Source organism: Episyrphus balteatus, chromosome 2, assembly GCF_945859705.1.
Source record: "Episyrphus balteatus chromosome 2, idEpiBalt1.1, whole genome shotgun sequence".
Taxonomy (NCBI): domain Eukaryota; kingdom Metazoa; phylum Arthropoda; class Insecta; order Diptera; family Syrphidae; genus Episyrphus; species Episyrphus balteatus.
This window is the reverse complement of record NC_079135.1, coordinates 124384528-124411350: the sequence shown is the minus strand read 5'-3', so window position 1 is coordinate 124411350 and position 26823 is coordinate 124384528. Positions and strand designations below refer to the sequence as shown.

The 26823-nt window shown below is 30.5% G+C and overlaps 4 protein-coding genes across 5 annotated transcripts in view; all 4 read left to right on the top strand.

Moving 5' to 3' along the window:
* LOC129912152 (ubiquitin-like protein 3) overlaps positions 1 to 4707 on the top strand; it is a 133864-nt gene extending 129157 nt beyond the window's left edge. The window contains exons 3-4 of the mRNA XM_055990281.1: positions 3898 to 4062; positions 4126 to 4707. Of these exons, the coding sequence (XP_055846256.1) occupies positions 3898 to 4062; positions 4126 to 4190 (230 nt within the window). The 3' untranslated portion in view covers positions 4191 to 4707. The remainder of the gene's footprint in view (positions 1 to 3897; positions 4063 to 4125) is intronic.
* Positions 4708 to 9392: 4685 nt separating this feature from the next.
* LOC129910693 (odorant receptor 13a) lies at positions 9393 to 11332 on the top strand. The gene is made up of 6 exons (XM_055988163.1): positions 9393 to 9889; positions 10099 to 10560; positions 10618 to 10717; positions 10806 to 10910; positions 10973 to 11185; positions 11250 to 11332. Exons 1-6 carry the CDS (start codon positions 9549 to 9551, stop codon positions 11304 to 11306), a joined length of 1278 nt encoding a protein of 425 aa, XP_055844138.1. The 5' UTR covers positions 9393 to 9548; the 3' UTR covers positions 11307 to 11332.
* Positions 11333 to 14084: 2752 nt separating this feature from the next.
* On the top strand, positions 14085 to 21971 carry LOC129910055 (cathepsin B). Of its 2 annotated transcripts, none has more exons than XM_055987301.1 (6): positions 14085 to 14232; positions 14442 to 14606; positions 14685 to 14930; positions 21170 to 21337; positions 21410 to 21674; positions 21728 to 21971. In XM_055987301.1, the coding sequence occupies exons 2-6, from the start codon at positions 14493 to 14495 to the stop codon at positions 21931 to 21933; spliced, it is 999 nt and encodes a 332-aa protein (XP_055843276.1). In that variant the 5' UTR covers positions 14085 to 14232; positions 14442 to 14492; the 3' UTR covers positions 21934 to 21971. The 2 variants fall into 2 exon arrangements, with proteins under 2 accessions (XP_055843276.1, XP_055843275.1); XM_055987300.1 differs by lacking the exons at positions 21170 to 21337; positions 21410 to 21674; positions 21728 to 21971 and adding exons at positions 19307 to 19474; positions 19532 to 19796; positions 19854 to 20218 and having other exon boundaries at positions 14086 to 14232.
* Positions 21972 to 25401: 3430 nt separating this feature from the next.
* LOC129910426 (TM2 domain-containing protein CG11103) lies at positions 25402 to 26122 on the top strand. Its single transcript, XM_055987808.1, has one exon. The coding sequence runs from the start codon at positions 25478 to 25480 to the stop codon at positions 26039 to 26041; it is 564 nt and encodes a 187-aa protein (XP_055843783.1). The 5' UTR covers positions 25402 to 25477; the 3' UTR covers positions 26042 to 26122.
* Positions 26123 to 26823: the final 701 nt, after the last annotated feature.

The window sequence follows — 26823 nt, the reverse complement described above, 5'->3', positions numbered from 1 at the left end:
ATATTTATTTACATCAAAACAAAATACATAAGTAAACTTCCTATTTCCGCCTTAGAGTTGATTTTATCATCTTTCAAATTTTCTGTTTAACTGTCTCTCTCTCTCTCTTCGTTTGACATTAAAACATTCTCCTACATTCGGAAAAATTACAAATTTATTCCACGATTTGAAAAAAAAATATATAAATAATGAATACCAACAAAGAAAGCCTGTCAAGGCCAGGCCTTCTTTGTGACAAGGCGGTAGTAGCGATGATGATGTCTATAAAATATAGTGGGCGGTTAATGTACCAGTGCATATATACACACATTTTTACCCAATAAAGTATTATTTACCATTCTATTGTCTTTTGTTGTTGACTCACTCCTTTGATATAAAATAAACAACAAAACAAACAAAAAAAAACTCAAAAAAAAAAAAATAAACAAATATGTGTGTATGTTGTTGCTGCGTTGTTTCAATTAATTTCCTTGTCATTCAGCATGCAAAGTGCATATTATGAGTTGTCTGTTGTTGTTGAAAATGAATACATCCTGGTGCTTTGACAGTCAACGCACAAATTAAAAGAACAAAACAAGATACATAATTGAGATAATTAAACGCACAATGGTAGCTCTAATAAAATCCACCCATTTGTGTTATTTGGAAACATTTTACAGAGGCTGAGTTTCAAAATGTCAAACAAAAAATTTCCTACTCATCTCAAGACTTTTTCCTGTAACTACATGCACTACTTTATTTGATCGTTTTCTTTTCAATAAAAGTGATTAAAAAAATCTTTTTTACAACAAAAATGAAAATAAGGGGAAACCGACGAAGTTACGAATACCAGAGTTACGGGCGACAGAGTTACGAGCGTCAAAATTACACGAAACCGAAGTTACGAAAAACTAGAGTTACGAATTCTAAAGTTATGTTAAGCTATGACATTTGATTTTTGGGTTGGCAACAATTGCGAGGAACGATATGGAATTATGGAAAAACAAACAAGAGATTAACATTTTTCTCATTGGTCAGAACTAAATGAGTAAAGCGAAAATAGGTGTTATTTAATCTTGTAAAATTTTGATTGGATAGGTATAGATATACATACATATATGGTTTTGTTTTTGTGAGAAGATCGCAAAAACGTTGAAATAGAAAAAAAAAACATAAGTATACTTATGTAAGTTTGGGGGACATAATTGAAATTAACTTATTAATCTTATTTGTCCAACTAATATTGCACCTACGTATCGATATTCTCTTATTTATGTTTCCATAATTCCATATCGTTCCTCGCAATTGTTGCCAACCCAAAAATCACATGTCATAGCTTAACATAACTTTAGAATTCGTAACTCTAGTTTTTCGTAACTTCGGTTTCGCGTAACTTTGACGGCCGTAACTCTGTCGCGCCTAACTCTGTTATTCATAACTCCGTTACCATTTCGAAAATAAGATAATACATTTCAACCTAATGTCAAATTTGTGTTTTGAGAAATGATTTTCTTCATATTTTGGTTTATATTTGGTTAAAAGCTCCAAATCAGAACAACAACAAAATTGTATTCATGACTTTAAATACTCAAAAAATGTAATAAATATGAGATCTATGTAGAATTAATAAAGCTTTTAAGCAAGAAGTGCTCAAACGTCAAACTGTCCACTTTGATGGCTCTGAAATTTGTTTTTCTATTAGAAAGCATTTATGAAAACTGTTATTTTTTTTTAATAAAAAAATCAATTTAACAAGAGTCTTTAAACAGTCATCAATAACTTGACTAATAAATTCATACGAAAAGTAATTTAAAACCCGTGTTTTATTAAATTTAAAATTTGTATCTGTCGCATGTTCATCAAAGTGGGGGTTGTCAGATTTGGCTTTGACAGATTCGGTTATATCCCTATCCTAAAATGGATGAACACATCTGGAAAATTGAAAGTGCTGCCAAATACTACTTTTAGTTACTGCACATGAGAAGTGTCCCACAAGAAAAAAATCGATGAGGGCTCAATGTCGTTTTCACTTAAATTCTATTTCTTCTCTAACTTGAAAAAATCTGTAAGTCGTCAAAGATTTTTCTTTGATGGGATCCACCTAGTATTTTTTTCTCATATATTTAAATTGTGTCAATACTTCGTAGAGTACTCTGAAAAACATTTTGAATAATCATCAAGGAAGGTAACATTTAGGATGCGTTCCGCAAATCGTGGTTTTTTGATAATTTTGGAAAGAAGTGTTTAAAAACTGATGTCATTAATTAACGAAAAGTAACTTCAAGTAGAAATATGTATGTATATAAGGCTTTTAGGTTTGATTCTGTTCAACTAGTTTAAACTACTGAAAAGCGTTCACTCAACGAACTGAAAAAAAAAACTTCCGTAACTTTTTTTGCAACATTTTGTTTCAATGTCAAGGCTTGTGATTGTTTAACCTATTTCAAGGTTGGTCAATGCCAGTTGTGAATAAAGCTTTTTGTTAAAGGCAAAAGTGTTACGAAATCGTAAGAAGTCTTCGATCTAATAAAATGAATGAATTGAAGTCTTCGATACGTATACTAAAGAAGAAGTAAATGTCTGCTTACTCCAACAAGCTTTGTAGTTAACACAAGTATGCTAATGAACATTGCTTGTTAGTTTACAAAATTAATTAGCATAATTTAAATGTGTCTTATTTACACATTTTTCGATGGACTTGAGAGACATTTAAACGCACTGTTTTGTAATATATTTTTTTGCTTCTATTCAAGATTCAAAAATATATTTCTTTGTTAAATTTAAATAATCTAAATTAGATTCTAATGGAATAACAAATTATAAAAATTTGGTCAACTACAAGCTAATATTTATTTTTAACGATTTTATTAAAAAACATGACATCAAATTACCTATAATCTCTTTATTAGAAACTCACACAAATTTCGAATTTCAATTGTTCATTTGGCTTTCAACAAATTCTTCTTTAAAAAAAAACAAAAAGTCGTCGTCATTACACTCATTTCGAAATGTCTTCTGCCCTTGCCGAGCAGTAATGAATATCTACTGACTACTGTAAGGGGCTTACTCCCATTGAAACTTCTAGTACATGGGCAACTACAACATCGATTCTATAAAGGCACACAACCAATAATATCATCTTTAAAGGCTTATAGAAGCATTATCCTGTGATATCACCTGACTTGTTAAATTATACCACGAAAAAGTTCAAAAATTTTGTTGATGTTATCCGAGATTTGAAAAGTGTAACTTAGACAATTAGCAGCACTTCGGTCTTGAGCTGTTCTTATTCATAAATGGCGGTGGTCGTAAATTGATCCGTTCTCAGTAGCTTTAATGTTTATTCTGATCTTTCTTGAGAATAAATGAAAATTTCTGCAATTCCTTTATCTTTATTTCTATAAAACCTCACACAAGCAGAAGTAGCTTCCTTAAAGCCTTATATAAGCTTAATTGTTATGTAATCTCCAACGATATTACATGGCTGCCTGATTCCTAACACGAAAAAGTTCAAACATTTTTTGATGGTTTCTGAGATTTGAAAAGAGTCGTTATAAAAAGGTAATCATAACACGTTTTATGGAGCAAATGGTTGTCAATCACAGGAAAAATATTCTACACAATAATCCACTTTGAGTTGTAACGCAGAAAGTATCAAACCAGGTCACCAGAAAAAAAAAGTATTTATATATGTTATTGGATTTTCACTACGAACCAGACCAGTGGTGTCTTCTATAGAAGTGAGAACAATGAGAAGATTTGTCTACGTTAAGTTTTATTGATAAACCAATTTTTAATTTTTAAAAGTTTTTAGTTTTAAATTTAAGTAACGTACTGATTTGGATGCTCAAACTTTACAACTATCTTACAAATATCTTTTTTAATTTCTTCAAATTTATCCTTTTTTTCTATTTCTAGATTGGGAACGTGAAATTGTTTCGAAAGCCGAAATACTTCGTCTCATTTATCAAGGTAGATTCTTACATTGCAATGTAACATTAGGTGCACTAGGACTTCCATTGGGCAAAACGACTGTAATGCATTTAGTTCCGCGTGATAATCTGCCAGAACCCAATTCACAAGGTATTAATTCTAAAAAAAAATTAAATTAAATAAATTCAAAAATATACAAATTCCCACTTTTAGATCAACGGCAAAAAAGTAAAGGTGGATCCAGTAGATGCTGTTCAACGACATGCTGTATTTTGTAACTAGGTGTAATAAATCGTTTATTTTTATATAAATATTAAATATTATTATTTTTTTATATATAATTATTCTATATAATTTTTAAATTTAGTTTTTTTTAGATTAAATATTATATGTATACAAAAAAAACTATATAAATAAATTCGTTATGTTTCATGTTTTTTTTTTTTTTGGTTTTGATTTAATCGAAATTATAAATAATGTATGTTTAGTTTTTTAATTTTTAGTAAAACAAAATTTTTATATACTATAAAAAAAATCTTAAATTTAAATAAAAAAAAAATAATAAAAATTTTATTTTCGTCCGCTTTACTTTTTGCAAGTGCATATAAATATATATTATATACTTATACACAAAACAAAAAAAAAAACAAGAAAACAAAAAAAAAATCACCTAACTGAAAAATGTATATTACTAAAGTAAACTTTAGATTACTGAATGTGAGATTAGATTAATATATAAATAGATATAAAAAAAGAAAAAAACAAAAAAAAAACTGGAATAGAATACAAAAACAAGGCTATTTAGATGAAGTTAAGGGTACGAAGAAGACGAAAAGAGTGATTTAAAGAATGATTGTAATAAATTTAATAAAAAAACAAAAAAAAAAACTTCAATAAACCTATGCATATACACCATACACATAGTTAATTTTAAGAAAAAAAAAATTTAAACAAAAAAATGATAATAAAAACCTATATACTGAATAAGCTGTCAAAAAAAGAGGAAATTATATATAAATTTATAGGGAAAAATGGCAATTCACGATAGATACACACATTCAAAAGGAAAGAACAAAAATAATATGTATTACACTTAAATTTAAAAAAAAAAAAAATATTGATCAAAATAAAAAAGTATTCCAATTTATATTTCCATATAAAGAAAATAAATAAATAAAATTAGAACACAAAACAAAAATATAAAACCACTCACAACTGCGCATCGAAAATAAACAAAAAAATAAAACAAAAAAAAAACATCATTATAAAAATCCATTTTTTTATTTAATTGTATAAATTTTTAATATACCTATTACCTAATGTAAATGTAGCATCGTTACCTTATTTACTCTCATACAAAAAACCTATAATTATATATTTATTTGCGGTTGTACATTTCGTTTTTCAAATGTTACCCTTTTTATTATAACGAACGATGAAATAATACAAAAAACAAAACAAAAAATCTTGTTAAATCAAATATATTTGCCCCAAGAATAAACAAAAAAGCTATATGACAGCTGAATTTATTTAGTAAAATATACAAAACAAAAAAAAAAAAATTTAATTGGTGCAAAAGCGTTTCCAGAATTTTAAAAATATTTACTTTAAATTGTTCTTGTTGAATTTGTATCTTATTCATCTCTCTTCATGTACATAAAAACACACATAATATTTATTGAGGTCATCATCAAAGCTTGTATTTTTAAATTTTAAATAAGAAATATTTAAGAGATTCAAAGTAAAAAAAAGCTACATCAGCTAATTTCGCTTATGATAGGTAAATCAAAATTTTTAATTCATTTATTCATTGCAGATATCGAGTTGTTGGCTAAGCTTTATTTTTTTTCCCTTTAAATTTAATTGATTTTTAATAAGTGGCGCCCAACGTGAAGTCATAGCTTTTTTTATTTTTAGATAAGCAGTTGTCAAAACTGTCACAATAACAGCAGCATTTGCTACTTTAGCAATAATAGTTGAGATCAAATTTTTGATATCAAATTTTATTTCTGTATTTAATTGGCAAGCAAATTCCTACACTCGTTAAGGTAGTTCAACGTGACATTAGCTTCCAATGACCTCACATTTGGCATCCCTTACGTTACGTTGAACCAAATTTTAGTACGTGGCGTGAGTTTAACCACTTTATGATGAGTTTACATTGTTCTGCACTATCAAATCTATATCAAAAGAAACAAATTTTTAGTAAAATTAGTAAAAGCATCATGAGTTATGGTATATTATGTAGAGTTGCAATTGCAAGAAATCTCATAAACTCATCTTCTGATTATGAATGATTCATAAAATTCTTCTCCACACTCAAGATTCATTCTTTAAGTAAGCGCTGTTCAATGGACCCGATTTAACTGTGGTTAAACTCTGGTTCAAGCATTTCCTTGGCTATTTCGACATGTATGGAACCGGAGCTAAGCTTAAGCTATGGTTACGATTCTATGAATAAACGGCAAATAGAACTTTATGCCAGACCTGTCGAAAGTGAATGAGAATTGCATTGGCTTACTTTATAGTGCGTTCCAATGAAAATCTCTAGTTTAGTACTCATCAGTACTTTTCTATCTCCAAACGAATTCCACTACACAACAAAATTCATAGGCGTGTAAATAAAGTATACAATCTATGTAGAATCATGTGAAGAGACATGGGGCCTGTATCAGAGCTTACTACATCAGCGACCACAGATATCAGTAGTTTAATCCAATTTAAATGAGTTTTAATGCCCTAAAAAGTGCTTCGAAAAATTCAAAGGGCGAACTTTTTAAAGTTTTTGATGTAGCTGATGTAAAACAGGCCCCTGATGCTTTTCAGGTAGAGTAGCGTTAAGAATTATACAGAATGTCAGTGATGCCAAGTGTTATTGCATTTAAAGATTTATCAATTTTATTGGAGTCTACCACGAATTAAAATTTGCCTGTTAATGTTTTACTCTTCCTAAATTTAAGAATGTGTGTATGATGCTTAAAATGTTGATTCGTTATTTTTAATTGAACCAATATCAAGTTTCAAAGATTTGCTCAGCCAACTCAACAAATATCTGCACTATCTTGCTCTTTTCATTACTTAATTTTTTTTGTTAACAAATTATTGTTCATATCATAACTGCCATTAACTAAGATTTTGTCAAACAAAATGCATCTTTGAATTTTTACAAAAAACAAAAAATATATATGTATGCATGTATGTGTATAGTATACATATAAATATTTATGTATGTAACTTATGATCGCTTAAATATTTACTTATAAACAAAAACCATTAATATTTAAAAAAAAAAGAGCAAATACATTAATATATAACATACATTATATATATATATATTTAATAAACAAAAAAAAAAAACAAAACAAAATATATATAAAATTTAAATGGTGTCGATATTTCCCTATAGTAATCTACTCACATTCAATAAATTGAATGAAAGTCGTGGTTTTAATTTACACAACAACAACAACAAATCTGAGTAAACAAAAAAAAAATAAGTTTAAAATCTATCAACAAAAAAAAAAAAAACAACAAAACAATACAAAAATGTACATAAAACAATAAACATACATTTATATGTATATGATCTTTTAATAAATTTTGTTTCATTCTGATTCAAAATTTATAAAATGAAAAAAAAAAAAAACAGGACATATATATATATTTTATATATTTATTACTATAGTAACTAAATACCAGATAAAAAAAAATATAGATAAATGTTTTAAAGTATTTTAAATAAATATGAAATTAAAAAAAAAAATAAAAACATATTGTTTTGTTTGTATTATTTGAATAGTATTAATGGAAGATTTCTCCCCCTATATATATACATATATATTTATATTGTTCATTGTTTTTTACAGAATAGACTTTTTTGTGCAACTGCTATTGTAAAACTTATAATACAGAAAAAAAATGATTAAAAAAATAAATTTAAAAAAATCATAATCACACACTGCTACGATTAAATGTGCGAAATATCTAACGTCCTTATCTTGTTCTGATAGATAAATATCTCTTAATTATCATCTTTAATAAATTTATTGTTAAAGTTGACTCAATTTCTTTTTATTCGTTGTTTACTTTTATTATATTAAAATTTTCAAATAATTTTGCTGCAAATTAAAAGAAAATTAATGAAATAATTTATTAGATTTGGCAGCACTAAATAGAAAGGAGTAAAACCTAACAAAAAGTGCTACCAAATTTGTTTTAGAAAACCTGGTTTGTTAAAAAAAAAAAAGTTAAAAGAAACGAATGCCAAACTTAAGTTTGTAGAAAACCGAGCAGTTTTTTCAAATCAAAAGAAAACCTTAGAGAACATATCATTAACAAAATCATTAACTTTAGGCATTAAGTTTTTTTTTAAATAAAATAAATCTTTTTTGTTTTAAATTTAAATAAAATTCTTTAATTTTGTTTATGTCTTTTTCTTGTTAGTTTTTTTTTTTTTTCTTTTTCAATCAATGTACATTTTTGAAACTCATTTTATTTAACCTGTGATATACCAGTTAAAAAATCGTTTTTTTTTCCCAACTTCTCTTGTATTTTTCTGCATATTTAAATTTTGTTTGTTCAATTTTTTCATCTATTTCTTTGTTTAATTATCAGAACAGGACTCAAGCAAAAAAAAAAATATATTAATGAAAGATTATTAAATAGATATCGACTTAAATGTTATATACTAAGAATGGAAGTAAAGTTTTTTACGTAAACAAAACAAAAAATAAATAAAGAAAAAAAGTATATTATCTCGTAAACGGCAAAAAATGTGTTAAACTAAAAATTATTCTTTTAAATTAAAAAAAAAAAAAAAACAAAAATCGAGAAATATCTTAATTTTTATTTCAACTAAAAAAAAAACAAAAAAAATAAGACAAAAAAGCTATAAATAAATAATAGGCGTAATTATTAAAAAAAAAAAACATAAACTTAAAGATAAAAAAAAAAATGAAATTAATTTTATTCGTAATAAATAAGAAAACAAAAAAACTAAACGAAATAAATCGTAGATAATGTGTAATATTATTTCTAATTTTAATTATTATATAAATTAAAATGAGAAATGCAAAAAATAAAAACTAATTTTTCGTTAAACGTGTTAAATTAATAATAAAATGAAAACAAACAAAATGGAAAAATCTTTAAAAACGTTGTTTTATTTATTATTATTTATATTTAAGATTTTACTCATCGTGCAGAGATCTAAAGCAAGGAAATTTTCGTCAATGAACAATCTACTACTTTAAATTTATATCAAAGTATCAAGTAAAAAAAAAAAATCAACGAATTATTTCAAAATCAATTACAATCAATTTGAAATCTATTTTTTAATACAAAATGCATTGTCAAAAGATTAAAAACAATCATCAGCAAATTATTTTACTTTCCTTTACTGCATTTTAACTTATTTGATGTTATAAATATTTTTCATTCTGTATCAGTCTATCATTAAAATAAGGAACCAATTTAGGAAGCAATGGATTTTTCCATCTACCCTATAATTATTTTCCAATTAAATTTTTTGTTTCGACAACACAAACAGAATTTTTAAACAAAGATTTATTTGACTATATAAAAACAAGCAGAATCTGCAAGATTCATATTCAATTTCTTAGAACCCAAAAATCATCATGTACAATCCAAGACCTAATGACGGTAGTACATTTAAATTTCCTTTACAATGTTTTTGGCTAAAATTAAATGGTTCGTGGCCTGTTGAAACGCAAAATGAAACATTTAAACGCCTTTACAATGCTTGGTCGTGGTATGTCGTGTTCTCGGTTGGCATTACAATTTATTTCCAGACAGTATTTTTGATATTCACATTTGGTGATATTTTAAAAACTACTGAGAATTGTTGTACTACTTTCATGGGAGCCCTGAATTTTATTCGTATTGTTCATTTAAAAATGAATCAAAAGCCATTCAAATTGATATTGCGTAATTTCGTCAAAAGCATTTGGATCAAAAAGTAAGTTTTATTTAATATACCAAATAAATTTTACATGAATAAATGTTGAATACAAAATTTTAACACTAATATTGAAAAAAAAGGTTACGTATACACCACAGTGCACCCGAAAATTTTGTGAATATTCCAATCAAAGGCTTTAACTAAGCTATTAAGGGTTTTAAGGTTCGGAGCTTATAATGCAACTTTATAATTTTTTTTCCTTTCAGAGGTTCAAATCCCAGAATTGAAAATGAATGTCAATCGAATATGAAGATTTTCAGCTTGGTATCTATAATGATGATGTGTTTGATTCTGATGTACTGCTTTCTGCCACTGATCGAACTATTTTCCAATCCAAACGCGGATGAAAAACCATTTCCGTATAAAATGATCTTTTTCTACGATGCCAATCATGGATGGAAATATGTCTTCACCTACATTTTCACCTCGTTTGCTGGAATGTGTGTGGTAACGACTTTGTTTGCTGAGGATTCTCTTATTGGATTTTTTGTCACCTATACCTGTGGTCAGCTTCGTATTTTGCATGAAGATTGTTATAAAATTATACCCCAAGCTCATCGGAAGGTTGTTGCTGAAAATGGAAAAATTTCAGTGCCTGAAGTTCATTTCCAAAGGGAGTATGTTCGGCAATTGCATGTTATAGCTAAGCGACATAGTGAAATTATCAAGTAATGAAAACAAAATTAATGAGTTTACATTGATGAAACAGTTATTTGTTTGTATAGTTTTGCACAGAGTTTGGAGAAATTCAATAGTCCTCATTTATTGGCAAATTTTTCGATAAGTTCGATTTTAATTTGCATGGTTGGATTTCAATTGGTTACGGTAAGAAATAGAAGTTCCACTATCCCAAAATTTTTTTTTATGATGCATAATACGATTTTTCAAAAATAATTTTCTTTTTTTTCAAAAGGGTAAAATGTTCATTGGAGACTATTTAAAGTTTTTGGTCTATATTCTATCAGCACTTTCGCAATTGTTTATTTTATGCTGGAATGGAGATAATTTAATACAATGCGTAAAAATTTGATCAAAATGGATATAATTTTGATTTTAAAACAAATTTTTGTTTTTTTCTAGTCTTTAAAAACTGCTTGGCATTTATACGCATGCAATTGGGAGGGTGGAGAATTATCTCAACAGGATAAAAAGATGAAACAAGATGCAATAAAATACTGTCCAGCTGGAAGGGATTTTAATTTAAAATTGAAATTAATGATTATGCGGAGCCAAAAACCTCTGCAGATAACAGCAATGAAGTTTTCAGTTTTATCATTGGAGAGTTTTACTAAAGTAAAATATATGCATATATAAACTATTTTTCTTTATACTTTTTAAAACTTTTCTCTTTTTATAGATTTTGAGTTCATCAATGTCATATTTTACACTTTTGCAAACAATGCTTGAGAAATAAATGGACTACTTTTAGTATTTTCTTAATATTAATGTGATCTGCCTAGCTAATAATCCTATTAAAAATTGACCCTTTAAAACGCTCATTAAAAAAGTTTATATTTAAGTTTTGTTATGCTTTCAAATAGTTTCGATAGTATAATAAAGTTGCATTATATTACCCCTGTATCTTTAAATCTTTATGAAGTTGGAAATGCGTTACGTAAAAATCTTTAACTGGAACTATGCTATAGGTCAGCTTTCAGAAATTTGTTTTCAATTAAAATCACGTTTAGCATACGTTCCAAATTGTATGCAGTTAAAATTTCCCACATTATTTTAACTGATGCATTTAGGACATATTTGGGCCCACACATTTATTGAGACAGTTTGGAAAGGTTCCACTATAGTTAAACTTTTACAAACTGTCTCAATTCAATATTCATTTTGTTGATTTGGAACGTTAGTTGAACGTGTTTTCAACCTAGTGTGAACTCAGCTTAACAATAACCTCAATCAATTTTCTAAAATCTTCATAAAACCTAGACATTATTTTTACTGTGCTATAATACCCAATGGTATTGGAGACTTCAAAATTTTTCGTTTCGCTTCAGCTGCGTACTAGGCTTTATCCCGGAGATTTTTCTGGGCTTTACCTTTTTTAACATTTATGAAAATTTTAAAATTTGTGTTGTGTTTTGTGTTTTCGTAACATTTCATATACAGTGCTGCCAAAATTTCAGGTTAAGCCCCGGGGCGTTGTTTTTTCAGTAAAGGTCGGTGGTAATAAAAAACACACATAATAAAAAAAATTTCTTCTGTTTCATGTTTTACAAATAAAATTATCAAGGCTTCTAACAAAAAATCAATACCAATCAGAAACTTTCTGATATAAACAAAAATTTTCAATCTGAACTTTAAAAATCGATTTTTCATCATTTTGAAAAATAGACATTGAACAAGCTGACACGGCTTGATTTTGTGCAAAAAAACGACATCGAGATATTTGAAATCAAAACAATTTACGTATTAAGCCTAGTACGCTGCTGATGCGAAACGAAAAATTTTTAAGTCTCCAAAGTCAACAGCGAACATGTTAACGAAAAATTACCATTGGGTATTAGGTGTGTTTTTATTACCACCGGGCTTAACTGGTTAAAAAAAACGCCTCGGGGCTTAGTGAGAAAAATTAGCAGCACTGCATACTAAATGTTCCGAAATCAGCTGACACAAAAAAAATATAAAGTTGTCATATTTTTCGCTTTTGGGGTTTCTTGTGTGTTTTTGAAAAAAAAAGTTCAACTAACTATTAAATAAATATTTTAAATAATAATTGTTATTCCAAACATCAGTTTGGATATAAAAATATTTGAAAAAAAAACTCTCATAGAAAAAATAATCAAAAATTTGTTTGACATGTTTGCATTGAAATGTTAATATCTCGAGATATACGCAATGCACTTTTCAGATAAAAGTCTTAAATGGATCCTGATAAGATTGTTGAACAGATATGTATATAAAATTACCAAAGTTTTTTCAAAAAATTAGAAATAAAAATAAAAAAGTTTTCACATTTAATTTTTAAAAAATCGAAACAAAAATACAATATGGCTATCTTCAAACGCTTATAACACAAGAACGACGCAACTAATGTTAATGGTCATGGTCTTAAAATGTAGCTAAGAATATACAGATAATTTTTGGTTTTTTGTGAAAAAAAAATTTTTTGAATCCAACATGGATGCCATTTGAAAATTTTTGTTTGCATCCAACATGGATGTAATGGCCTTCCTACTTCGTCAGCTATTACATGAAGCCTCAAGAGGCGCGCCTCTTTTCAAAACTAATGAGTGCAAAAGAGAAAGAAGATAAAACAAAAAATTATCCGACCGGAGAGTCGTGGGCCAAAATTCTGAGACTCTTTTTTGACGTTTCTTTTTCCACTCTTTCTTTTTTCAACATTCCCTTTCATTTCTTTTTGCTTCTTGGTGGAATACAACAACAACAATACTTAAATCAAAAGAGAAATGTCAAATTTGAGTCTTTGACTCAAGAGGCATCGTGTAATAGTACGCGCCTCACAGAATGATTATCAAAAGAAAATTCGAAAAAAGAGTCAAGCCTCAAGAGGCTTGACTCTTTTTTCGAATTTTCTTTTGATAATCATTCTGTGAGGCGCGTACTATTACACGATGCCTCTTGAGTCAAAGACTCAAATTTGACATTTATCCTTTAATTTAAGTATTGTTGTTGTTGTATTCCACCAAGAAGCAAAAAGAAATGGAAGGGAATGTTGAAAAAATAAAGAGTGGAAAAAGAAACGTCAAAAAAGAGTCTCAGAATTTTGGCCCACGACTCTCCGGTCGGATAATTTTTTGTTTATCTTCTTTCTCTCTTGCACTCATTAGTTTTGAAAAGAGGCGCGCCTCTTGAGGCTTCATGTAATAGCTGACTTCATGTAATAGCTGACTTCGGAGTTAAAATAAAAAAAAAACAAAAGCAACATTTTTGACAGACTGCTGCCAAAATATATGTACAGTGGTGCCAAATGTTTGCATGGATTTCAAAAATCCCGATGTCGTTTTTTTGCACAAAATCTATATAGATAAACAAAAAAACACACCTATTAAGTTATTTTTAAATTTGTTTCTAAAAATGTGATTGTTTAGTCAGCCTGGCATCACTTTTTCAAAGACGTCTACTTTTACGTTTACGTTACGTCAACTTTTGACGTTCCGTTTTCGGAATAAGAAAAAAACAACACCGAACACAAATGACATGAAGTCTGCCATATTTTTATTTTGAAGAAGGAAAAAAAAAAAGAAATCATTTTAAAATTCAAGATTACACGAACAGGTACCAGCAGTAAAAACGCTAGTGGATTGTGCCATCAAATCAATATTTAATCGGTTGCAATTTGTTCATAAATTAATTAACAAAAGATATCTGTAAGTAAGAAAATTTTATTTTTTATAACCTTTTTTTTCATATAAAAGTTATGCAGACTGCATTTAATTTTAAAGATAAATTTTGTTCCATATTTTAAACCAAATCAAACAAGGCTTTGTTAAAAAATCTTTTTTAAAACGCAATTTTAATACGTACAACAATCATTTATATACGCCATTTTCTTTTTTTTTTTTTTATTTCTATTTAGCTCAAATACAATTTATTCTATTGAATAACAAAAAAACTCGAAGGACACAAAATGAAGCGCTTCTGCTTGCTTTTTGTTGCACTTGTTGTACATGTTGCAGCTGAGCCCAGTCTATTGTCCGATGAATTCATTGAAATTGTTCGTTCAAAGGCAAAAACATGGGAGGTAATTCATTTGTTTAACATATTTAACAAAGAAACAAAGCAATTTACTGAATTTGATTGAATTTAACTTAATTAATAGGTTGGTCGTAATTTTGCACCCTCAATAAGCGAATCATACATTAAAGGCTTGATGGGCGTTCATCCAGATGCACACAAATATGCTCTAGCACCAAAGAAGCTTGAATATTTCTCACCAAGCGATTTGCCAGAAAATTTCGATGCTCGCAAAGAATGGCCAAATTGTCCTACAATTCAGGAAATTCGTGATCAAGGATCTTGTGGATCATGTTGGGCATTTGGAGCTGTTGAAGCTATGTCGGATCGAGTAAGTTTCAATTGAAAAAAAAAATCATTTTTTGTTTCAGCTTTCAACTCGTTATCGCAAACAGAGAGATAAGAAAGGTTCTTACTTGCTGCTTGTTTATGCAAACTGTTCATTATTTTTTTTTTTGTTTTTGTTGTTTTTTTTTTTTTTTCTGTAGAAAAAAAAAAAACATTTATATGAGTACTTATTTTCTTTGTTTGTTGGGAATTATCTGTTTTTGGAATGAGTCAATAATTTAAATTGGAGGCTAATTGCATGATTTAAATAATATTATTATATTACGCCTTTGATATTCAAATAACTTTTTACAAGTTCTTAAATTCGCTGAGACTCGCTTTCTCCAGTAGATGTCAGAGAAAGTAATGGATGGGTACGAGGGCCTGCAAACAAATGTTTTAGAGTTATATCTTTTCAAAATATGGTTTTTTTTTTCTCCTAACTAAGCGCATTTATTAATTGTACTTAAATAATTTGGTTCAATTATAAAATGTGTTTGGGTTGGTATATTAGGTATGTTGTTTAGAGTTAGAGTGTATATTGGACCCTCCTACCTAGTTAATTAGTTTTTGTAATGTATCTAGTTTTTTATTTCGTTTTCCGTGGTAGTTACACAAATTGCCGAGACCCTTAATCACCATAAAGAACCAATTTTCTCTCATCAGTCCAGAGAATATAGAAGGTTTAATATTTTGTTTTGGGGATACTTCTGCTACTATGGACTTTGCCTATTACATTGGATCAAAACAGTAATTAACCAGCTCTGGCACCTGAATAGTTTGCAAAACATTATGCTGCTATTACTTCGACACCAAATTAAGCTTAAATGGGTCTTCCAAAAGGATAATAACCCAAAACACATCAGCAGAGCAGCCAGGCAATGGTACCAAGATACTAAAATTGGGGTCATAAAGTAACCTGCTCAGTCTTTCAGACCTCAATCCATTCTAGAAACTTTGGGGGGGATATAAAAGGAGATGTGTCTAAAGCCAAAACTTAAAATAACGGGAGTTCTTAACCGTTGCTGAGCAGGTTTGGTGATCTATAACACCGCAAAGATCTCAGGGACTTTACGACTTCATGAAAATCGTTGCGAAGCGGTAATTAAAAATAACGGTCATGGGAGCAAATACTACCTTTTCTCTAATAAAATACCGTTTGATTGAACTTTTTTCGCCCTTGTTTTATTTAAATTTAATAGAAAAAGATAATCACTGCTATTATTTTGCTCGCTTTAATTTGAGGCTTATTTTGTCTTTGGATTATTTTTAATCTTAATAGAAATAAATTAAATTCCATTTGTACTAAAATTTAAATTTTAATGAAACTTAAGGAGTTTTACTTTAAAAAAATTTCCAAAATCAAAGCTCTTTTAATGTTAAATGCTTTATTAAAAATATTTTTCAAATCGCTGCTATGTTTTTGCTCGCAGCTGTAAGTGTAATTCTGCCAAATTTGTGAGATTAGGAAAAAAATTCTATCAGAAGGAAAAACTGCTAAAAGCTGTAGAAAAGTCTGGAACAAGTTAAAGACCAATCATCATTCATTTGGTGAATTCAATAAAAAATTAACACTTTTTTTGCTGCAAAAAATTGAGTAACCGCGATTCAACTCGACACGCAATACAATTTGATTTGCTTTTTTTTTCCTTTTTTCTATCTATCTCCAAAAAAATTTTCTACTCGAAGAAATTGTTGAAACTTAATTTGTCAGGGTGGTGATATTTTTTACTCTCTCGTGAGCGCTCTCTTAATTTTTTAAGCTAGGACCAACCATAAGCAAATTATAACTAAATACTTAAGTCTCAGACTGATAGTTTTACAGAGCTTGTTTAACTGCAGAGCAAATACATTTTTGACAGCTGAAACATTTTTTTTTTTTTTTCACCTCAATAGTTTCAAAATTTATTCTCGGCCAAGTGTTTAACCCAATTCTTTGCCACCGGGTACAAAAGTATTAAGTCATAAATGATAATTTGCCAGAAAATGCGATTGAAGTTGAGCTTATGTATGAAAATCGATGCATTTTTGAGCATTGATCCTCTTATTTTTATAAGAAAGAGTTGCTCTAAATTTATGTTTTTGATACCAAATAAAAGAGCAAAAAGAGCCTATTCCTTTTTCATCAAAACCCGAAAAGTGCAATTTTGTGACTTAGCTCTTTTGTACTCGGGGGCAAAGAATTCACGCACGGTCTTGATTGTCTTTGATGATTTCCCAATTTAAAGAATTGAATATGAGGGCCTAAATTTAATTAAAGATAGTCATCTCATAATAAAACCTTTATTTGGATGACATATCGAATCTTTCCCGCGATTTGATCGTAAGCGACCACAGACTTTACAGAAAATCTCTATTACTCTTTGTTCTATGCCTTTTTATATACGATGTTACTTTGTTTTTGAGAAATTTTTGATAAAATTAACCTTTTTATAGTTTAATTACATCTTACTTTGACTTCATTTGAGTCATTTGTTTAACTTTTTATTTAACAAAAAACACAACATTTAACGAAAAACGAATTAAACAAATACGTAGCTAACCTGAATGCATTTCAAAGCGTATGCACTCCATCATCAGCAATCGCTACTACTGATGATGGAATGCAATTGCTGATGATAGAATTTGTTTAATAAGTTTTGCGTTAAATGTAGTGTTTTTTGTTAAATAAAAAGTTTAACAAATGAATTAAATGAAGCCAAAGTAAGGTGTGATTTAACTATAAAAATAAAATTAAGAAAACAAATTGTAACCTATTCGTTCTCAGTTTTGGAAAAACTACAATAAAATAATGTCCATAATTCACGACTTTTTTTGCGCTTACTGTAAATTAGCGGAAAGGACTCGATATGTAAAATTAAACGTATAAATAAAGTTGTTTTGGATCTAAAACGGCTTCACAATAGCCACACAACAATCGAATATATAGATTTGAATGAAATAACAAACATAAAAACTGGTGCGTAAGCGAGGGTATCAAAATGCCAGTGTTAACCTAAAACTGAAGGAATTGCAATTTTATGAGATGGCAATATTATGCAGTATAGCAACCTGCTGGTCGTGTTTCTTTGGAAGTGGAGAAAATGTATAGTATATTGTGCTCTTCTGCGTAGTAGATGCATTTTTTTTATATGTGTCCATTCAAAATCTTTAGTGCAATGTTGCAATGAAATGAAAACGTCGTTTCTATTAAAACGACTTGTTCTAGGAGCGCCAGTTTGTATTACTAATTTAGAACTTTAACTTCGTAGTTCCCTCCGCCCTTTGCCCCTTTCCCCTATGGCACGATAATTGCTTTACTCGAACCTCAATTTTGGTGTCCAGAGCGATTCTTTTTTGTGTCGTTTTAGGACAAACGACTAACGTATTTGGGTATTTATGTATGTCATAAATATGTATGAATCTTAACCGATTCTTAGCAATCGCCCGCGTGACGCTGACAATAGATTGGATACACCATCAAAATCTACAATAGATACATAGATATTTAATCAGCAGTAGACCGATTCAAGAGATATAACTTCATTGAAATCGCATAGCAAAATTTACAAAAATGTTAGGACTAAAAAGTTATTTCAACAATCCTTTGAAGACATTTCATCCAATTTTTTGATATTTATTTTTTTCCAAATAAAGTATGTAATTACAGAAATGACATTTAACGCTAATAGAGAGTGAATAAATTCATATCATATTTAAAACCTCCATTTACTCTAAATATCCTTCTTAAAAAGTCGAATTTAGCTTTTTATCTAAAAGGGGTTTAAATTTAATGTCAAACTTCAAAAAAAATTCTTAAAAGAGACTGAATAAATAAATTTTATTTTTAAATTTAAAATTCTCTTTTTTAATGGAGATATAAAGTTTAATGGAGATTCAATAAATTGGGCCTTGATCATATACGGTACAAAATTTTGGAGTTATGTCAATTTTCTCAAAAAACGTTTTTAAAGATTTTAATGATAAAACTGCTTTTTTACGAAAATACGGATAACATAAATATGATGTTTCCTTTTTTTTAAGTTGACTTATGCTTTGATTATTTAAGTATAGGTTGGGCTGGACCCATCATATTCAAATTTTACATACAATAATTTCCTATTATTTTTAATAATGTTAAATTTTCAAAAAGAAGTTTCTTCTGGTAATTTAACCATAAGCTAAAATTTGCACAAAATCCGATCGTAGTGACAATTTGTACCATTAGGAACTACAAAACCAAGTACGTGCGATCCAGTCGTGAATTTTGTTAAAACATGGTGTATTGTAGTGTATATGTGTCTTGTGTTTGCAATTTTAAGAAATTAAATAAAAAACAGCTACACCGTTCGAAATGTTTATATTTAAAACAATGCCTCGTATGCAAATTCCCACTTGCAGGTGTGCATTCATTCCAAAGGAAAGCTCAATTTCCATTTCTCAGCTGATGACTTGGTCTCATGCTGCCACACTTGCGGTTTCGGTTGCAATGGTGGTTTCCCTGGTGCAGCCTGGAGCTATTGGAAACGTAAGGGAATTGTGAGTGGTGGTACTTACGGATCTAACCAGGTAAGCCAATCTCCTGAATGTAATTACCATCTTCTTACGACCTATTTAATTATTTAGGGTTGCCGTCCATATGAAATCGCACCTTGTGAACATCACGTTAACGGAACTCGCCCATCCTGCGATGGTGAAAATGGAAAAACCCCACGTTGCCAACATCAATGTCAAAGTGGATACAAAGTTAAATACAACGATGATAAGCATTTTGGCAAGTCTTCATACTCAGTTCACAAAGATGTGCAACAAATTCAAAATGAAATCAAAACCAATGGACCCGTTGAAGGAGCTTTCACAGTTTATGAAGATTTGATTTTATACAAAAAGGGTTAGTTAAATCAATCTATTTGTTATTCTTATTATTATTAATTTTAATTTTTAACAGGTGTATATCAACATGTTCATGGTAAAGCTCTTGGCGGTCATGCAATTCGTATCATGGGTTGGGGTGTCGAAAACGATACACCCTACTGGCTTATTGCCAATTCCTGGAACTCTGATTGGGGTGATAATGGAACATTCAAGATTCTCCGTGGCAGCGATCATTGTGGAATTGAAAGTCAAATATCTGCTGGTCTACCAGTTGTTTAGATTTATAAAGTGTGTGCTTCACTTAAAGTTGTGTTGGACAAATCAAATTATTTTTTGTCCATTTAGAATATTATTATAGTTTTATTGTCTGTTGATATGGGTATAGAAAAATTGTCGCATTCAGAAATAATAAAGACTTTAATTTGTAATATAAAATAATATATTTTTTGTTTCTTTATATGAGTTAAAATTGCAACAAAAAGTGTCTTGTCGCTCAGACACAACATGGCAAAACCGAACAAGTCGGGATATGTAGTGGCAATTCTGTCGTTTATTTGAGTAATAAATTGGATAAAACAAAATTTTAGCCTGGAACTTGATGAGAAGAATGTGGGGCTCACGAGAAAGCTAGAGTACTTTAGCCCTCCTAAACTCAATGGTATTCCTCTAAAATATAAAGTGTGTGCTTCACTAAAAAGCTAAATATCTTGGAATAATCCTGTATCCTGAAAAAATGGGTGTACATATTTGCACCCGATCTCTGTAGGAGTTGTCGGGAGGTACATATAAGCAGGGTTTTAAAAAATCAATTTTTTTAATGCATTTGTTCTCCTTTACAAATTAAAATATAAACATTTATTGCAAATACAAGAATTTGCATTCAAAAAAATTTTTATTGGAGCTGAAAAATATTTGCATTAAAAAAAATGTTTGCATTGAAAAATAAAATACACGACTGGGTCGCACGTACTTGCTCTTGTGGTCCAAAGTATCTTTATCTTAAATATCTATTGGAAATTAAGGATTTTGTTAAGCGAGCAAAAAAAAATTAAAAATTTAATTTTTAAAATTAGTTTCAAAAACTTTTTTTTTAAATTTTTATTTACATTTTACACTTCAAAATAAGAAATACCTGTCTGTAAATTTTGATTTAAATTGGCTTATGCTTTGATTAAACGTACGAACCTAAAAAATATGTATGTCAATTTTTGCAAAAACTGGCGAAAAATAAAAAACGCAGTTTTATTAGAATCAAGACTATTACGTACACCAAATTTAATCGAAATCGTTAGAGCCGTTTTCGAGATAATGGCAATACCTCGAAAAAGGTGTATGGGAGATATGTTTTAAAAAGAAAATGAAAATCAAAGATTATTTGTAAACTTGCAGGTTTGCATTGCCTCCAAAGGAAAACTCAATTTCCATTTTTCGGCTGATGACTTGGTGTCATGCTGTCACACTTGCGGAATGGGATGCAATGGTGGTTTCCCTGGTGCAGCATGGAGCTATTGGAAACGTAAGGGAATTGTGAGTGGAGGTTCTTTCGGATCTAATCAGGTAATGAAATTCGATATCACTATCTTTACTTTTTACTATTCAAATATGCATACATTTTTTTTTAATAACAAGGGTTGCCGTCCATATGAAATCGCACCATGCGAACATCGCATCAATGGAACACTTCCGCCTTGTGATGCTCATTATAAAAAAACACCACGTTGCCAACATCAATGTGAAAGTTCATACAAACTTAAGTACAATGAAGACAAGCACTATGGCAAGTCTTCATATTCAATTGCCAGTGATGTGAAACAAATTCAAAATGAAATTAAAACCAATGGACCCGTTGAAGGAGCTTTTACAGTGTTTGAAGATTTTATTTTATACAAAAAAGGTTTGTATTGTTGTTATATTTTTGTATGTATTTTATAATTTTTGTTTAAACAGGAGTGTATCAGCATGTTCATGGTAAAGCTCTTGGCGGTCATGCTATCCGTATAATCGGTTGGGGTGTGGAGAATGATACACCCTATTGGTTAATTTCCAATTCTTGGAACTCCGAATGGGGTGATAATGGAACATTTAAGATTCTCCGTGGCAGCGATCATTGCGGAATTGAAAGTCAAATATCTGCTGGATTACCAGTTGTTTAGATTTCAAATGTGTGCTTCATTAAAGTTTTGTTAGTTAATTTGGGATTTTGTTATTATTATGTATAACTTTATTGTTTTAATAGATCCTGAAGATGGCACTTGTTGCCGAAATATATTGATCCCAACAAAAAACTATTAAGGCTTGGCCACACCGGAGGGTATGCGGTAGAGGTACGGGTAGCGGTAACGATATTTGTATGAAAAAAATTCCACATCTGAACGTTGATATGTCAGTTTGGAATTTTTTTCATACAACTACCGTTACCTCTACCCGTACCGCTACCGCATACCCTCCGGTGTGGCCAAGCCTTTAAGTTTTATTTCGGAAATTTTTGTAGGCAATAGAAAATTGCAACAATAAAGTTTTGTTGTTGACAAATCAAAGTATTTGTCCATATGATATGAGTTGGTAAAAATTGTTGCAATCAGAAATAAAGACTTTAATTTTTAATATAAAAAAGATGTATGGTTTCATATGCAAAATAAAGTATTTATGTATCATCATAGCCCCTTGGGTCGCCCCTTTGATAACTCAGTCTGACTTCAATGTGGCTTTCATATAGAACCTAAATTCTATTTGAACTTAAAATGAAAAAAATAATACATTATTAGCCGTTTTTTATTATCTACATGAGATCTTGTATTTCATCAGGATCACTAATCGTGATCTTGCTTTTCATCAGGATCACGATTCGTGAAGCAAGATCTCATGTAGTTGTTGTAATACGTGTTAATTAATGATCTATATGGATCAAGTTTGATAATAAAAACGGCTATTGATTGGTTTCATTCAAAAAGGCTTTGATCGTTGAATAATTTTTGTATTCATACACTCGCTGGATGACAATGCCATTTAAAATGCATACTCCATGAATCTCACAAATAGGGCCAGTTGTACAAATATTTAATCCGTGGATCAGCAACTTTTATCTTCGGAAATCGGTAGTTGATCTGAAGTTTAGCACTGGTTCAAGGTTCATGTATGTAAAAATAACCACATTCATGGACCTTCAGCCAGTTCTAAACCTCAGCTTTACTACAGATTTCAGTAGATAAAAGTTTCTGATCCACGGATTAACTATTTGTACAACTGCCCTTAAGCCAGTTATATTTAATCCGTGGTTCAGCAACTTTTATCTTCGGAATTCGGTGGTAAAATTGATTTTTAGCACTGGTTCTAGGTCCATATAGGTAGAAATAGCTAAATCCATCCTTGAACCAAAGTTGATCCACTGCTAATCCGCCGAAATCGGCGAGTTAAATTCCTGATCCGAGGCTGAACCACGTTTGTACAACTGGCCCTTAGGAAAACTCGTCTTAAGAGTGGTGCTCGTGCCATGTAAGCTTCAAAAAAATTAAATAAAATTAGATAAAATTCCCATACAAGTTATCGATAACTTGTATGGGATCCATTTTATCTCGGCTAAAAATTTTCGATAATTTGTATGGGAGCTGCGTACCAGGCTTAAGCCTGGTACGCAGCTCGCGCTAAATTTTAGCCGAGATAAAATTCCTATACAAGTTATCGATAATTTGTATGGGATCCATTTTAGCTGAAGCCTGGTACGCTGCTCGCGCTAAATTTTAGCTGAGATAAAATTCTCATACAAGTTATCGATAATTTGTATGGAATCCATTTTAGCTCAGATAAAATTTTTCGATAATTTGTATGGGAGCTAAAATTTAGCGCGAGCTGCATACCAGGCTTAAAATTTAGCGCGAACAGCGTACCAGGCTTTAGTCAACTCGCGTGAACGTAAGCCGCAGGTGACTAAAGTGACAATCCCCATAGAAGAATCTATTTCGACTTTAGCCGTGCGACATTTCGTGCGGCTAAAATCGACTCCTGAAAAGTCGGCATGGTTTTATTATAGCCTGGGGAGTAGTTATGAGCGGCTAGCCAAATTAAAAATTATCTTTATCCGTCGCATATAAATACTTTACCCAGTTGGCGACATCAGGGGTCGAATCACGGCACACGATTACGATCATACCTTAACGCTTTGACTACTAAAACTCCCATAAAAGTTATCGATAGTTTGTATGGGATGCATTTTAGCTCGGCTAAAATTTTTCGATAATTTGTATGTGAGCTAAAATTTATCTCAAGCTGCATACCAGGGGGTCGAATTACGGCACACGATTACGATCATACGTTAACATTTTGACTATTTCTGTCTCTATTTAATTATTAAAGCCTGGTACGCTGCTCGCGCTAAATTTTAGCTGAGACAAAATTCCCATACAAGTTATCGATAACTTGTATGGGAATTTTATCTCAGCTAAAATTTAGCGCGAGCAGCGTACCAGGCTTAAAAAACGATAGGGACACATAGCGACCATACGTTAACGAACGTATGCCGTATGCAAAGGGGGTACGAGTCGGCTCTCTAGGTATTTCTTCCTCTATGCCCCAGATTCGGCTTTCTCAACTTCTGAAAACGTTGTCATTTAAGCCTGGTACGCTGCTCGCGCTAAATTTTAGCCGAGATAAAATTCCCATACAAGTTATCGATAATTTGTATGGGATCCATTTTAGCTCAGATAAAATTTTTCGATAATTTGTATCTGAGCTAAAATTTAGCACGAGCAGCGTACCACCCTTCAAGAAAACAAGTCCGACCTCGGTCCGAATCCGCTCCGTCTCAGGCGGAGCTGAGTCCGACTTCGACTACGAAACGGGTCCGATGTTGGCTCAAATTAGTATTTAAATTATAATCACCGCGGAGCCGATTTTATATGTATTGGTTTTTTCACCACGATTTCTCCTTCGACTTTTTGTTCATACACAAAAAGTTGCAAGTGTGTGAGTGCAACCCCGTTTTTTTCGTTTTAAGCCTGGTACGCTGCTCGAGCTAAATTTTAGCTCAGATAAAATTCCCATACAAGTTATCGATAATTTGTATGGGATCCATTTTAGCTCGGCTAAAAATTTTCGATAATTTGTATGGGAGCTAAAACTTAGCTCGAGCAGCGTACCAGGCTTTAAGGTCGGAGTGTCTTTTCTGAACTCAGTTTTCTTGCTTGAAGCCTGGTACGCTGCTCGCGCTAAATTTTAGCTCCCATACAAATTATCGAAAATTTTTATCTCAGCTAAAATGGATCCCATACAAATTATCGATAACTTGTATGGGAATTTTATCTCGGCTAAAATTTAGCGCGAGCAGCGTACCAGGCTTGAAGGTCAAGCCTGGTACGCTGCTCGCGCTAAATTTTAGCTCCCGTACAAATTATCGAAAATTTTTAGCCGAGATAAAATGGATCCCATACAAGTTATCGATAACTTGTATGGGAATTTTATCTTGGCTAAAATTTAGCGCGAGCAGCGTACCAGGCTTCAGGCTTTATAATAAAAAACAAAGGTCACAATCTTTTCCTCTTTCATTCATGCTGTCAGTTGTTGGCAATCATTTTTTTTTTTGCTGAATTAAATTGAACGTGTCCATCTTGCATGACATTTTTATTTTTTAATTTGACAAATGAAATAAAAAAACAAAAATCCCAACAATAAACAAAATTTACATTTTTTTCAATTTAAAACAATATGAAAAAAACAATTATACTTTTATCAATTTACTACGAATTAATATACATAGTTCATTCAACACACGCTAGCAATGACAAAGAAATATCCATACAACAATCGCCAAAATTCAATCCCCTCGGCCCATTAGTCAATTGTAGTTTTCTATCAAAAGAATTCCTCGAATGCAAGGACCCAGTCGATCATCGTGGTAATCAATCGGCTCGCGACGAAGTCGGCTATGGTTGTGTGAAATTCGGTGGCATTTGGTATGAAGATGTCGAACATACAAAAGTCGATTGTGTTGTCTTCCCCGACATTGAATGCTATGGGCCTCGCAACTTCCAACGCGATGGAATTCCATGTGTTAAATACACTGACCATTATTTTGTTACAACTTTGATCTATAGTATACTTCTGGGTTTTCTGGGAATGGATCGATTTTGTTTGGGACAGACTGGAACTGCTGTTGGCAAACTATTGACTGTCGGTGGAGTTGGTGTTTGGTGGGTAATTGATGTTATTTTATTAATTACCAATAATTTGTTGCCAGAGGACGGAAGCAACTGGAATCCATATGTTTAGAATTATGATGGTTTGTAGAAAATTAAACTAATAAATGTGATATTTGGAAATAATTAAGAATAAACAAAACTTTTAATTTAATGGAGTATTTCAGTTAGTTAAAGCGGGGGAAGCCAATTAGGATGAACATAAATTTAAAACAGGTAGGTACCCGAAATCAATTTATGGAGACTTAATGAGCTTCCTTTTAAATAAACCAAACTATACCTTCTTTAAAATCTTAATCCCATGGTAGTGTAGTTATTATACGGTAACATATTTCGAAATACTTTAGTCTAAAAACTTTCGACATACACTCCTTTTCATCAGAATAGGTACACAACTTTTCAAATGTTCAGTATTCAATTTTTCCTTAAGCCTGGTACGCTGCTCGCGCTAAATTTTAGCCAAGATAAAATTCCCATATAAGTTATCGATAATTTGTATGGGACCCATTTTAGCTCGGCTAAAATTTTTCGATAAATTGTATGGGAGCTAAAATTTAGCGCGAGCAGCGTACCAGGCTTTGCAGTGTAGGAAAAATAATAATTTTTGTGATGTCAAGTCATTGTTTAAGATGTTAGCAGAATCAGCAAAAAAAATAACTCAAAACGTGTGGTTATTTTTCTTGTTTCTCTATGGCAAAACATTTCACATCGAAAAATTGAGTTATTTTTTTGTTTCATCAGAATAGGTACACATAGAGAATCATGTCAAAGTGGTCCATGAAATGAATTTTACAAGTTCTTCTTAAAAATGTATTTTACTTATTTTATTTTTTGTATAGTGGCGTTTTTATTCAC